Genomic DNA, 14,285 nt, shown 5'->3' on the forward strand with positions numbered 1-14,285 from the left:
GATCTGAAATGTCAAATTCTGCTTTGAGGTTCATTGGGATTTCCCCACCCACTCCCAGGTCTGTGACACTTCCTTCTCCAGCCCTCCAGAGTCTGACTTAGGATCACAGACATCAAAACTGTGATTCCTCAGTATGGAGAGCCAGGGACATGATGGTAAGTGACACCTTGAGAGGCGGAGGGGTAGACTGAGGAGAAGATAAAACTGTCCATTGCTGGGACAGTGTCGAGGGATGGGAGGAGGAGGGAATCCTTTGGACCCTTTGAATCCCATCACCCTCAAATAGCACAGAAGCTAAAACACCACGGTTTACTGTCCCTGCTCCCCATTTATTTAGCATCTAGTTAATTCTGCTCCATAATAAGACAGAAAATGTACAAACAGTAAATGCTTTTTAGCATGGCCTGGAGTAATCTGAGACTATCTGAGAATGCGACAATCTGGCCCCAAAGGGGGAATTTAGGGACTAACAATCACTCCGATAGTTGGGAGGGCGTCAGAACACATAAGTAAGGCTACGATTTTGTTACGGAAGTCACGGAATCTGTGACTACCAGAGACCTCCGTGACTTCACCCCGTTTGGCTCGGAGCCTTGGAGTCCCCACGCAGCCCGCGGTGGCTCAGAGCTGCCCCCCTGATCATTGATCCCGTGACTTGTCCATGACTTTTACTAAACATATCCATGACAAAATCTTAGCCCTACGCATAAGATGCTCAGGGAGTGTTTACAATAGGAAATCTGGTGGAGAGTCACAGAGACGGGCTGGCTAATCCCGACCACATTTCCTACCATAGACAGACCCTCGAAGGCAGAGGTGGGATCTCCAGGTCTCCCACAAAGGGCCCTGTGGGAATCAGCCCTTCTCAGTGGTGCTGTCTGAATGCAGAGGGGGCAGGGGCAGAAGGGGAGAGTGAGGAGAGCCAGCACCTCTCTACCCCAGTGCTCTCCCTCGCTTCTATCCCATGATCCCCAAACACTCGATATCCCCAGCACCCAGCTCCACCAGCCCCAACCATTCAATCCCCAGAACCCATTGGCCTGGTCCCTTAACGTTTGATCCCCTGGAGCCCAGCACCCTGGAGGATTTGGGGAGGGGAGGAGTTACCAGCCCCCAGGGACATTCCCCCTGCAGGGAACAGCTCCAGGTAAGTGGGGGAGCCCAGCCCAGGGGCTGGTGGAAGATGGGAGGTGGGAACAAGTGTCTAGAGTGAAGGGGGGCCTGGCCCAAGTGTCCTTCTCATCTCCATGGCAGGAGGATCCTGGCTGGGAGGGGAAGGGAGAGGGGGGAACTTTAGCCAGGCAGAGAGAGCAGCTGAAGAAGTTTCTCTCTCTTCCTTCCCTTCTGTGACCCATCAGCTCAGCAGCCAGGGCTGCAGCAGGGAGGAGGGGCTGATTGAGACTTCTCCTCCTCTGCCTGAGGTTTGCTTAGACCAGGCAGAGCCAGAGGGTCACTGACCACCTGCTGCTTGACTTCTGCTGGATCCTCACCCCAGTGACAGGCAGCTGAATCCTTGGGAGCCAAATACCCCTGATGTGTGTGGGAAATGAGGAAATGGGTTGGTCGCCCTGGCCAGCCCCAGTCAGGGCACTCGGAGAATTTCCCTGCTGTGCAGAGGAGTCTCTGATGTCCAATGTGGGGTTACCGTCACTTGGAGCATTTTCCACACTGAGAACATCTCAGAGGTTACTTTCCTGTGTGGATTTGTAGATGCCTGATACTCCGGGAGCACCAAATGAAGCTTCCCCCACATTCAAGTTCTCTCCATTGTTTGGATCACTGGTGTGTGAGCTCAGATTGAATCTTTTCCTACTGTCAAGCTATTCCTAGAGTCTCTCACATCTTTGCGGATTCTCTGATGTTTAATGAGGTGCGATAGCTGAATTAAACTTTTCCCAGAGGCAAGGCATTTATGAAATTCTGAGCAGGCTCCCAGAGGGGTTAGGGGAGCATGCTGAGCTTGATCAATTAGGACAAATTGCAAAGAATGGGGCAGACAATCCCCAAAACGGGTGGATATTCCAATACTTACATTCACCAAGCCAGCAATAAAACACCTTCTATGCATATCTTACTGGTTTCCCAAAAGCCAAAAACACAGTTCCCTTAAAGCACAGGTAGTCAATTCTTTTTTGTCAAGGTCAAAATTTCTTTGTCAAGGTATAGACAAGGTCCACACTCCAGAGAAAATAATAATAAAAAAACCCACAACAGTAATAATAAATACTAAATTTTCAGGGTTCCGTTTAAAAGCATCCAGGTATCTAGATTTGGCTCACAGACTGCCTATTGACTACCCCTGCCTTAACCAACCCAGCCTTGGGCTCCCTCCCAGACAGCCCAGTTAAATATAATGCGGATTAGTGAAAAATCTTGTTCATCATCTAAAAGGTTCTACCAATCCCAAAGGATCGGAGACATTAGCCAAGAAGTTAAGGAATACTTCAGTTCTTACCCATATACATGCTTACAGCCAATTCTGATTAACAAAAGTAAAACGTATTAAAAGAAGAAAAGAATGAGTCTTGATCATTATACATACAGACACGAAGAGAGTCCTTAGGCCAGTTTCATGGCAGAGATGGTGCTTTAGAATTGAAGAGTCCTTTTTAGAATCATTTCATCGGGTTCTAGTCTAATGTCAAAATGTTCAATATCAGGGCAGTCCAGAGGGGACTGGAGATCTCAGTCTTACGACTCAAACTCCTCCCGAATAAAGCTTAAGAAGATCTGAGAGAAAAGGATCACGTCCCAACAGCTTTCACACAGATTTTTGCAGCCTCTCCACAGCACGTAGTCCTGGGGTGAACAATAGGCTTTTGAAGGAACCTTGTATTTCCTAAACATCACCGGCAACTGACTACATGGATTAACATAAGGTGATTATCCATTCAGCAGTTCATAGACTGTTTACCACAAACTTTACAGAGACATGCAGACAATGACATTATTACACCCAAGTTTTATTTAAATGTTAATTTTTCCTTTTGATCTCCACATTAACAGAATACAGCCCTAGAGAGGAACCGTTTGGTTATATTGTTAACCTCTAACAAGATATAGGTAAATAGAGACTACTACAGCTACCATCTTCTTCCAATTCTTTAGGAATACAAATATACATTTCAAAGCTCAAGCCTATAGAACATGGAATGGCCCTAAATACCATTTACACACTTACGAAGCATGGCTCTAAAGGTTGAATCAGCCTGCCAGTTGCTTCACCCTTTCTGGCTATGGATCACAGAAGTTTAGATGCTGTGTGGATTCTGTCATGTTTAATGAGGTGTGATATCTCTGTGAAACTTTTCCAACAGTCCAAGCACTTACGGGGTTTCTCTCCTGTGTGGGTTCTCAGATGTGAAACAAGGACTGATCTGTGTCTGAAACTTTTCCCACAGTCCAAACACTTATGGGGTCTCTCTCCTGCATGGATTGTATGATATGAAACAAGGGCAGATCTCTGTGTGAAACTTTTACCACAGTCCAAGCATTTGTGGGGTTCCTCTCCTGTGTGAATTCTCTGATGTGTTATAAGGTCTGACTTCCAACAGAAACCATTCCCGCAGTTGAGGCACTTATAATGTCTCTCTCCTGTGTGGATTGCCTGATGTTTAACAAGGTCTGACCTCCATATGAAACTTTTCCCACAGTCCAAGCACTTATGGGATCTCTCTCCTGTGTGGCCTCTCTGATGTGTAATTAGTGCTGACTTCCAGTAGAAAGATTTCCTGCACTCGAGGCATCGAGAAGGTTTCTCTCCTGTGTGGCTTCTCCCATGGTTATTCAGGTCTGAGCGATTATTGAAGCTTTCGCCACGGTCCAAGCATTGAAGGGGTTTCTCTCCAGTATGGATTGTCTGATGTGTCACAAGCTGTGATCTCAGAATGAATCCTTTCCCACATTCGAGGCACTGATAGGGTTTCTCTTCATTGGGATTTCTCTGCTGGGCTGTGGGATCCTTGTGTCCTCCCCCACATATAATAGATTCATCCACTTCCCAAGGAACATCCTCATGAGGATTACGATCCGCATTCTCACTCACTCTCTTAGCACCTGCTGGGAGAGAGACAATCCAGACAGGAGTCATTGTGCAGGGGAGAAAGAGGAATAGCACCGACGGAAAACCCAACACATTAAAGTTGCGAAGAATCAGCAATTGGATTTTGCCTCCACATCCCACCCAAATACTCACAGGGAAGGAAAGTTGGGAAGGAAACTCCTGGAGCAAAGAGGCTGGGCGGAATGGCATGAGCGATATCTGCTGACTACAGCCCTGCGCTGGCCGAGGCGAGGAAGAACTGAGGGTGCTTCCTCACACCACATTCTGGGGAGTCTCAACTTTTTCCTTCATTTGCCAGATGGTTTCTGTGTCAGCCCTCACCTGTGCGGGTGCCTCTCAGGATCTATCTTTCCTCGCAGGCCTGGAGATCTGGGACCTACGGCTCCACCCTTTGTTCCAGCTGGGAGATCAGGTCAGGTTTGGGAATGGGAAATCCTGCACAGGGAGTGAAATCAGACCACATCAGGGTGCATGGAGGATTGAGAGACTGCGTGGCACAAAGGACATTCCATGTCCTGGTGCTGTGCTGGAGGAATGTGGAATCCAAGAAAAAGGGAACAGGGTTGCTGAGCCCCGTTGGGAGAGGCAGAAATCTGGGGAGGTGAGGGGAATTGTTACACCCTCACTAGGAGTTCCCAGGATCTGCGCAATCTGTGGGCCTTGCTGACGCACACCCAGCTCTAGAGTTAAACCCCTGCCTATTTCTAAACCTGCGGAGGCGAGAGCCCTCCCCATGGCTGGCGCTAGTCCCAAGGAGGGAGGTAAATAAGGATTCTGTGTGCGACTGGGAATCAATACAGACAGGACAATGAATGAATTCTACCCCTTTGAAAGTTGGAGGTGTGGGGATAGTTTAGTTTGTCCATTGGGTTTTGACTCCCATGTCCCAGTGGAGAGGGTACGGAGATGCAAGTCTCTCTCATGGCAGCTGTGCATTATGGAACCCATTCGCCTCTGATCTAACTGACCAGGGAAGAAACTGACCACATTCAGACACGGAGGCCCCCCAGTTTCTAATAATCGAGGGGACAGGAGTCACTTACCCAGCGAGGTAACCGTCTCGTAGTTCTCCTGCATGACGTCCCTGTAGAGGGCTCTCTGAGCGGGGTCCAGCAGAGCCCCCTGCCCCGGGTGAAATAAATAGCCACATCCCCAAAGGTCACTGGCCCCTGAAACAACAAGAGTCCCCCACTCAGCACCTGCTGCCCCAGCCACAATCCCACTAGTCACGGGAAAGGAAGAAAAAAAAGAAGCAGCAGCAGCTCTGGGAGGGCCAGAGAAGCAGAATCCCTCTCCCACCCTATAGCAGCCATGTGGCTTCAGGGGGTGAGGAGAAAGTGAGAGCTCCTTGTTCCGCCCCTCCAGCCAGTACAGGGAGCAGGGCAGGGTCTACTCATTTCCCACACGCCTGCCATCCACAGGCAGAGACGGGAAGCAGAGCTCTGAGCCGGGGACCGGGACAGGAATCCCAACAGCGTCCCTTTGTATTTCACAGCAGCCTCTGGCTAGTGGGTTCAGGCTCCAGCACTGGGAATCTGGAAAATGTTCCAAGCCCTGTTTCCTGTTTCATAAATGGGGAAAGCTCCCCCCTGCCAATGGGCCTATTCAGAAAATCAGCAGGTTTATCACACTCTGTTTCCTCCCTGCCGCACCCTCCCGCCCCCAGCACCTCCCTGAAAAATCCCCTACCTGAGCTGGCTCCATCACAGCCATTTCCCTTCCCTGTCTCCTGGAAGATGAGTTGATCTGGAGCGAAATCTGGATGATTCCTCAGCTTGTCGGGTTGAGAGGGGCGATGGGGGATGTTTCAGAAAGGGCTGGAGTCCATGTCACACCCTGATTCCGCCAGGCTGTTTCCCTTGAGTCAGATGCTCTTGACTTTGCCACGCTGGGAAGAAACCCAGTTAGTTTATTGCCACCAAGGCCAGGCCCCTCCCAGCAGAACTGAACCCATCAGGACACTTTGAGACTCTCCCAGTAACAGTATCTCTGAGCCAAATGTTAGAAAAAGAGCAGAATCAAAGGAGCCAGTTTTGGGGATTCCCCCTGACACCATCCCCAAAGGCAGCGCCTGTCCCCCAACTCTACAAGCAGTGCAGTGATTCAAGATAGTCAGCAACTGGCTTTTCCTCTCTCAGCTCCTCCCCTTGTTCCCAGGAGTATCAGTCTGCCCAGGATAATGCAGGGAATGGATCTGGGCAGGTCTGGGACTTCTCTTCCCCACTTACTGTTCCTGCTACCCCGTTCAGTCTCTCTACTCTCCCTTTTTATCATCTTCCTTCTCCCTGGGAGAACTGGTGACTGCCCCATTGAGTGGGCATTTGCTCTCATTAGGCAGATCCTGCCACTGCTAACAGGGATTTGAACCTGGCTGTATCCATGGGGGCAGCAGCTCTGGGACTCACAGACACACGGAGAGCCCCTCCCTACAAAGGCCAAATTCAGCAGCAGGTCCCTGAAAGGGGCCCTTTGTGCAGAGTCACTTTCCTGCCATATGTAGTAGGAGAAACTGCTCCCTGTAGGAATTTGCTACTTAGGGTGTACTGAGTGTGTTCACAAGAACCGAGCATGCTCAGTAACAGCTACTGAAGTCACTGCCCTTCACCCAGCCTTTATTAGCCATAAGATTCTGCAGACTGCTTTTTACAGGGCTTAAAAAGGGGGGCAAATCAGGGTGTGTGTGTGTTGGCCAGATTCTGAGCAGGGGGCAAAAATTCATTGGTCGGGGGGGCGGGGTGTCAAGCAGCTGGAAGCAGCGTTAGGATAGCGGCTGAAGGGCAAAATCTGCGGGGGAAGGAGCTGGGATTAAGCTGAGGGGTAAGGCCCTGCCAGAGGGTAAAACCCTGGCACAGGCAGGGTCAGAGGGGGAACATTTACCCTGGTGGACTGAGACACCAGTTTTTGCAAAATAGGGTGGTGGTGCGGGGGGGAGGGGGAGGAGAGGGGCTTTTTTATTTCTCCTCTCACAGACAGCGCCTCTCAGCATGGGCTTCCCAGGGCTGGGTTCTCAAAGGCACGGGCATCCCAATGACGAGTCACTACAGCTCCTTTCTGTCTGGTGTAACGTACTAAGGTGCTGCAGGAGACTTAATTCAGTGAAATAGGGACTTCCCTACACAGACACCCCCAAGTTCTCCCCCCCCCCCCACCACACACACACACACACACAGTGGTCAACTAGTTACACGCAGTGTTGCCAATTTAGTCATTGGTTGGAAAGTTGAATTGAAATTGCAACATTAATACACACTTTAAAAGCATATACAATGATAAAATACTTGTACCTGAAAGTATAATAGGTTGGAAAAGTACGAAAAAAGACTGGCTTCATTATACTCTTTTTCAACAAGGACTGAACGGCTTGGAAAATATAGAAGAGGATCCCTGGGGGGAAAGATAGCTCAGTGGTTTGAGCATTGAGCTAAACCCAGGGTTGTGAGTTCAATCCTTGAGGGGGCTATTTAGGGATCTGGGGCAGAAATTGGGGACTGGTCCTGCTTTGAGCAGGAGGCTGGACTAGATGACCTCCTGAGGTCCCTTCCAACCCTGATATTCTATGATGATTCTATGATCTCATTGGCCCATCCACATTCACCCCCTGCCAGGCTCAGAGCCAGCAGTGTCTTCCGGTGTGGCTGAGATCTGAATCCTGCATGGAAATCAGACCGGGGCTTGGGCAGCCCCCAACACTCAAGAATCAGAGCCCCCAGACCATGAGTCTGTCTTGAGGAAAAAAAACAACCAAATAATATCTTGGGAGTGTCGAGGACTCGAACCCCAGACGGCACGGTTCGTTGTCTGACCGCAGAGAGCTGCAAGGTCCAAACACAAGCTCATTATTGTTGCGTGCACTACTCAATAGAGAGTGGCCCGTCTCCAATGAGAACCAGCTGCCTCTTTAGGTAAAACTAGTAGGTTTTTATAGACAGTTCCCTCGCGTCACAGATTATTCATTTAGCCCCCCCCCCCATGTTAGTTAAAAGTTCTCTTTCTCTATTATGCATGCATACCTATCCCCCTATTGTATATAGCTTTTAGCAAGTCATAATGCCTCACCAAACTTTCTTATCAGTATGGTTGTCAAACAGGAGACGAGGAGTTAAGAACAGACATAGAACAGAAACAGTGAGTGGAAACAGTGTGTCTCCTTATCTAAAACTTTTCTCAGAACATCTGGTACAAAAATGCAGGAATGCAGGTCTCCCCTTATCTCACTCCCTGCAACTTAAACAAGTATTCTTTCATTCTACTTATCTCGTTCAGGGACTTTCCCAGCAACCTTTATTGGCCTGACTTTGGTTCGGTTGGCATAACTGCTTCTTGTTTAATTATTCTCACCTAACAGTCCCCCCTTTGTCCCCAGAGTGCTGTAAGGGAACTCTTGAGACACACTGGCCACTGTGAGTAGTGAGTTAGAAATATTCACTGCTTGGTAGGGCACAACTTGGTACCCATCCAACAGCCACATCTTAGCATAACATACAAAACTATTAGGCCACAAACAATTACAACAGCAGCACTGTGAAGCAAGTTATGTAGCCAGCCACCTACGTCTGGAACCCAATTGAACAAATTGCTCCACCACGAGTCAACCCGCTCTCCTCCATGGTCTTTTGCAACTTGTATAAGGTGGTTTGCTCTTTCCCAGGTGGCGTTATAAACATCCAGAACATATACACAGCATTCTTGTCCGATTAATGCACATGTTTCTCCCTGAGAGGCCAGCAAAATATCTAACGCCAAGCGGTTCTGGAGAACCATCTGCCTTAGTTTTTTTTGTTTGGTTGCCAGATCTACCAAGGCATCGGCAGTAGTATTTGCCATCATCTCCAACACTAACTGAAGTCTCATGACTCCTTCTCCAATATGCCAGGTGGCACCTCCACAGGCAAAGACGAATCCCGCACAAGCACCCATCCAATCATTTAGGGCACGCCAAGTAAGGGGGCGAGAGTCCATAACATCTTCCTCAGCCCCTCTTACATATCTGATTTTCCCTGTAGGAAGATGTGTGCGATAAACTTGCGCGATAAACTACAGGTGGTTCTAACCAAGCCAAATAGCAGGATCCACTCCATGAAGGAGGGAGGGCTAGGTATGCCTTGTTACCACACACCCAGTATACTCCAAAAAGGGTAGGAGTGACTTTGGACCAGGTATTATTAATAAGTTCGTACCATCCGGTCCAAGATGGGAGGAGGGAGAATTTAGCCGCGGAGGCATTCGAGGAACATAAACACATAGTATGAGTTGGCAGGTTATACCCAAGTGTACAATTTATAACGTAATGCTCAATCAATTTGTGACCTTTATACAAAAAGTGTTCTTCCCCATGCAGACTGCATTTGTCATCCGTGAAACTATGCCACGCGGAGGTACAAGAGGTTGCCCCATCCAGGAGAGAGATATTAGGACCTCTCTTACTCCCAAAATGAGTGCCATTAAAGTAGGCTTTGCACTCACTATTACCCAAAGCTATTTTCCCTTCTTTCAAGAGGCACCATTGACTAACTTGTTTCCAAACTATTAGATACCTGCTTTCAGAGATGCTGGTATCAGCACAGGTAATATTTCAATTACCTGAAGAATTTTTTCAGGACGGGGTCCAGGTCATATTCATTGCACTAAAGGGAATAGAAACCATGGGAAGACCTTTTTGGCTATCTGCTGGTATTAATGAGCACATCCAGCATGAAGTATTTTGTAGGGCTGGCATACGAGATTTCATTTCATGGGCAAGACGTATAAATGTGTTAGAACTGTGTGATTCTATAGTCTCAACTCCCCGTACCACCAGAAAAGAAAGGTAACAAATACTAAACAGATTAAAAACACAAGAACACAGCTTAGAGAACGGGGCCATCTTTCCCTGAGAGGACACCACCAACTCAAGGTTTTTTTAGCTGCAGCTGGAGCTTCAGGTCGCCCAAAGGGGTGGCAGTCCATTTGTCTTGAGCACAGATGTCGTCTGCTTCTGATTCACCCGGTTCACGGTGGGGTGAACGTGCGTGGCTCCCTCGAAGTCCGATGCTGTCTGATTCTGGGGAACCTTTTTCCAGGTCAGGTTCCCTAGCAGTGCAATACAGGTTAGCTCTGTCAGTGGACAAGGGAGAGGTTACTAGCACTTCACCTTGTCCTTTCCCCTGCTGTCCAAAAGGAGGAAAGAAAAAAACCCAGAAGGAGGGACAGGCTGACCAGTAGTCGAAGTGAAGTCATCTGGAGGTGGAGGGGTCTTTTTGCAGTAAGAAGCATGGGTCCAGGCAGTCAGTCCTTGGCACTTCACAGCAGTGTTGGTAGTTAGCAGGACTTAATAAGGGCCTTTCCAGCACGGGGCCAGAATAGTCTTTCATTGATGGACCTTTATGTAGACTCAGTCACCCGGTTTTAACAAATGGCAGGTTTGCTCAGGATCCTTGGAGTAGGACTTCTTTCACCTGTAACTACAGAGACCTAACACATTTCATTAATGTCTGGCAGTGTTTTGCAGATCTCACAGCTGCTTGGGCACATTCAAGCCCCCCTCTTTCTTGGCCGTCAGCCAAATCCTAGCGGTGAGTGGTGTCCTTGGGCAGGCCAGCGTCTTATCTTTGGACCGAGCCTGCCAGCTACAGCGTTGAATTAGCTTGTCTTCTGTTCTTTTCCTTCTCCCCTTCTTGGCTTCTATTAACCTGCAAAGGAAACTTTCATTTTCCACTCACACACCTTTGTTCAAAAATGAACACATATACATTGCCCATTATACAGCACTTTCGTCTTACTGTTCAATGTATGCCACATACACCCTTCGAGGAAAATGACTTTATTACAGAGCTTTGGAGCAACAAGCCAGGACAAGCACACCCACTTTTGAGGAGTCCACTTGGTACAACCTCTGGTGTCCAATAGCTTTCCTCCCTCCTCAGCCTGGCTAGAAATTTGAGGCAGCCAGAAGGATCCCATGTATAATATGGAGAGTGGGTTAAACTTTCATGTCCTTGCTTCCAAAGACTGTTGGTGCGTGAATTTTAACAACAATTTTTTTCAATTAAAAGATCTGGCCAATGAAATTTATTTTTCTTTCTTAAGCAAATGTATTAAACTTTAGTATATCACACTTTCCTGATATTATCCAAACACTTTGTATTCCAAGTTGAATAAAACAAGCATCTGCATTTTGATTTAACCCTTCTGTTTAGTTTTAAACTAAACTGTCCTATGAAAAATTAAACACAGCAATTCTGGCCACAAGACAAAACACCACAAGACAGGACATAGAACACAGAACAGAATTCCTATTGTGCCTGTAAATTCATGAGATGTTGAATTGCTTTTCAGCTGGCATCAGTTTTCTCTGATTTTCTGAAAGACAAAAAGAACACAGATCTACCCCTTCTGGGCAGTCAGTCATTGCTTAAAATATTTCCTTTTTATACAAATACCCTTGTTAATTGCAGGCAAAACAGAGGAATTACCCATATTTTCTTGTATTTGTTTCATAGGCAGCCCAGGTTTCAGTGGCTTTATCAGTTAGGTAATTTACATTAAAACAAATGCTTTCCGGCTTGCTTTTGGATCCACAGCTTAAAGACTTTTACTTTAAAAGGGCACAATAAACTTTACCAGACTTTTGATTGCCTTTTACTTTTAACTCCTGTTTTCACAACACACAACTCTAAAAAGGAAAACACCAACCATTGTAGCCCCTTAGAGTCTAATAGGATCTTAATTAAGTAGCACTATATATTTACATTCCTTTATACATTTGGGCGGTTAAGTTCCAATAAAACCCCTTATGTTCTTTTAGCTAATTTGACTAAATTTTTCAGAGCCAAATGATTTCAATCACATAGTCTCTTTGCCTGGATTTATTTACAGACATTTCTTTGAAAAAAAGGCCCATTTTCCCTTCAGAATGGCTGCAAAGAAACCAAAAATTCTTTTTCTTTAGCATAATTCCCTCCAGCAACTACAGAGTTCACTTCTCACTTTCTTTCCTTAAATCACTTGCCTATTTTCCAAAACGACACCCCAATCAACTCAGATTTTACCATTCCAGGTATTATTTCGGGATTTACGTTTCCCATTCCTATAATTATTTACTCCTCTTTTTTCACTACGCCCTCCAAGTTTCTAACCTGTTTTCCAATCTCTCTATCTGTTGCCTGCCCGCTTGGGCTCGATCCTGTTTTTCTCTCCGAACTGTCCCTTCCATGAGCACCAGCTTTGTTCCACTACCAATTTCACAAGGAGGGTGGGCTTCTTAACTAGCCCCCAGCCCTCCTGGTCTCTTCTCTTAAATATTCTCACTCACAAGGGCTACCCGAGTCCTCCCCCGGGAGGCTTGTCACCTGGACAGAATGCACGGCCAATTGACGGTTTAACTATATAAGTTCCTCTTATGGCAGACACACTGTTGTTACGGCATATGCTGAGCACAAAAGGTTAAATTTTGACAAGTCTCTGAAGGACTGGTACTTGCTTAGCCAGTGATTCCTTTTCTGCCTGGAAGTCCTTTCTTAAGGCTTGCAACTGGTCCTGGGCGTAGGTCAGAAAGCCGAGGGAAAGCCGGAGGAGGGGCAGAAGCAGGCATAGCACAGAGCGGGGCTGGAGACCCCTGAGATGAATAAGAAAAGGAGGAGGAAAGAGGACGTCCTTCTTTTGGCTTATAATTATACCATACAAACAAATAATCCATTTGTCCCGGTCTAAGATCGACCAAAATATCTCTTAAGGAATCCATCCTGTCTGCGGAAAGAGTTCCATAGGCTGGCCAATCTTTAGTCAGGGACAAATGAGTGGTGAAAGCTGGCCATTGAACCTGACATAAATTATTCATTTTTGATTTAGTTAAACCAGTAATTCCAGAGATTCCCTTCCAATCTCTGAGTATCAGAGACAACGGGACGTCCCCTTGGCATTTACTGCCAAATTGTCCCATCCTAGGTGGAAAGGGGACTCAAACCCACAATCCCCAACTCTTATTATCAAGCGATCGCTTACCTCTCCAGGGACTCGAACCCTGAAGATCTCCTCCAGGGACTCAAACCCCGAAGACCTGAATCTGGAGCCTAGTCAACCGGTAGGTGGACGTTGCTGGATTTCTATGGGCTCCTGCTGGTTCACAGAACACGCCTTATCGCCGACGCAGGGATCAGATCACTGGCAAGGCTCCTCGAAACCGGAAGATGTACGCTGCGTTGCTTTAGAGTCTGACCCCACGCCGGAGAGTCAGACGGGTCCCGGCGGAGTCGCCAAATTGTTGTGGACTTGAACCCAAGATGGCACGGTTCGTTGTCTGACCGGAGAGAGACAGGCAACACCAGCAAGGTCCGAACTCGAAGCTCTTTATTGAAGAGTGTACACAAAAACAGAGAGCAGCCCGTCTCCAAAGAGAACCAGCCAGCCTCGAAGTAAAACTTCTTTTTCTTTAGCATTTTTACCAATTTCAACTAACATGGGGTGGGGTGGGCTGCTTTATGAATAAATCTGTGTCGCGACGGGACTGTCTATAAAAACCTATGAGTTTTACTTCGAGGCTGGCTGGTTCTCTTTGGAGACGGGCTGCTCTCTATTGTTGTGTGCACTCTTCAATAAAGAGCTTTGAGTTCAGACCTTGCTGGTGTTGCCTGTCTCTCTCCGGTCAGACAGACAACAAACCCTGCCGACTGGGGTTCAAGTCCTCGACAGCAGGAAACAGCTGATCACCTCCCCCATTTAATCCCTGAGCCCAGCGCCCTGGGGGATTCGGGGAGGGGAGGAGTTACCAGCCCCAGGGACACTCCCCCTGTAGGGAACAGCTCCAGATAAGTGGGGGAGCCCAGTCCAGGGGCTGGTGGAAGATGGGGGTTGGGATCAGGTCTCTAGAGTGAAGGTGGGGCCTGGCACAAGTGTCCTTCTCCTCATCGCCATGGCAGGGGGATCCCGGCTGGGAAGGGAAGGGAGAGGGGGGAACTTCAGCCAGGCAGAGGGAGGGGCTGGAGGAGTTTCTCTCTCTCCCTTCCCCAACCTGTGGCCCATCACTTCAGCAGCCAGGGCTGCAGAGTCTGATCGGGGCTTTTCCTCCTCTGCCTGGGGTTTGCTTAGACAGCTGGATCCTTGGGAGCCAATTAAGGCAAACTGTAAAGAATGGGGCCAACAATCCTCAAAATTGGTGGATATTCCAATACTTCAATTCACCAAGCCAGCAACAAAACAGCTTCTACAACGCTTTACCGGCTACACAGAGGCCAAAGCACGGCTCCCT

General features: G+C 47.8%; 1 protein-coding gene across 7 annotated transcripts; it reads right to left on the reverse strand.

The window, feature by feature from the left end:
* Window positions 1-331: 331 nt before the first annotated feature.
* LOC311530918 (uncharacterized protein) lies at window positions 332-13,615 on the reverse strand. 7 transcript variants are annotated; one of them, XM_084647965.1, is made up of 5 exons: window positions 13,043-13,615; window positions 12,522-12,656; window positions 5,753-10,731; window positions 5,107-5,232; window positions 332-4,059 (listed from the first exon to the last, which is right to left on the reverse strand). In XM_084647965.1, exons 4-5 carry the CDS (start codon window positions 5,138-5,140, stop codon window positions 3,242-3,244), a joined length of 852 nt encoding a protein of 283 aa, XP_084504091.1. In that variant the 5' UTR covers window positions 5,141-5,232; window positions 5,753-10,731; window positions 12,522-12,656; window positions 13,043-13,615; the 3' UTR covers window positions 332-3,241. The 7 variants fall into 7 exon arrangements, 6 of the variants coding, with proteins under 6 accessions (XP_084504091.1, XP_084504089.1, XP_084504087.1 ...); XM_084647963.1 differs by having other exon boundaries at window positions 12,178-12,656; XM_084647961.1 differs by having other exon boundaries at window positions 5,753-11,401; window positions 12,178-12,656.
* Between the last annotated feature and the right edge of the window lie 670 nt (window positions 13,616-14,285).

Source organism: Lepidochelys olivacea (genome assembly GCF_965140295.1).
Source record: "Lepidochelys olivacea isolate rLepOli2 genome assembly, chromosome: 14".
Classification (NCBI taxonomy): domain Eukaryota; kingdom Metazoa; phylum Chordata; order Testudines; family Cheloniidae; genus Lepidochelys; species Lepidochelys olivacea.

Coding starts and splice junctions, on each gene's coding strand:
- LOC311530918 (XM_084647966.1), bottom strand. CDS start 5,140: ATGCAGGAGAACTACGAGACGGTTACCTCGCTGG. Junction 4,060..5,106: donor CGAGACGGTTACCTCGCTGG/GTAAGTGACTCC, acceptor TCTCTCTCCCAG/CAGGTGCTAAGAGAGTGAGT.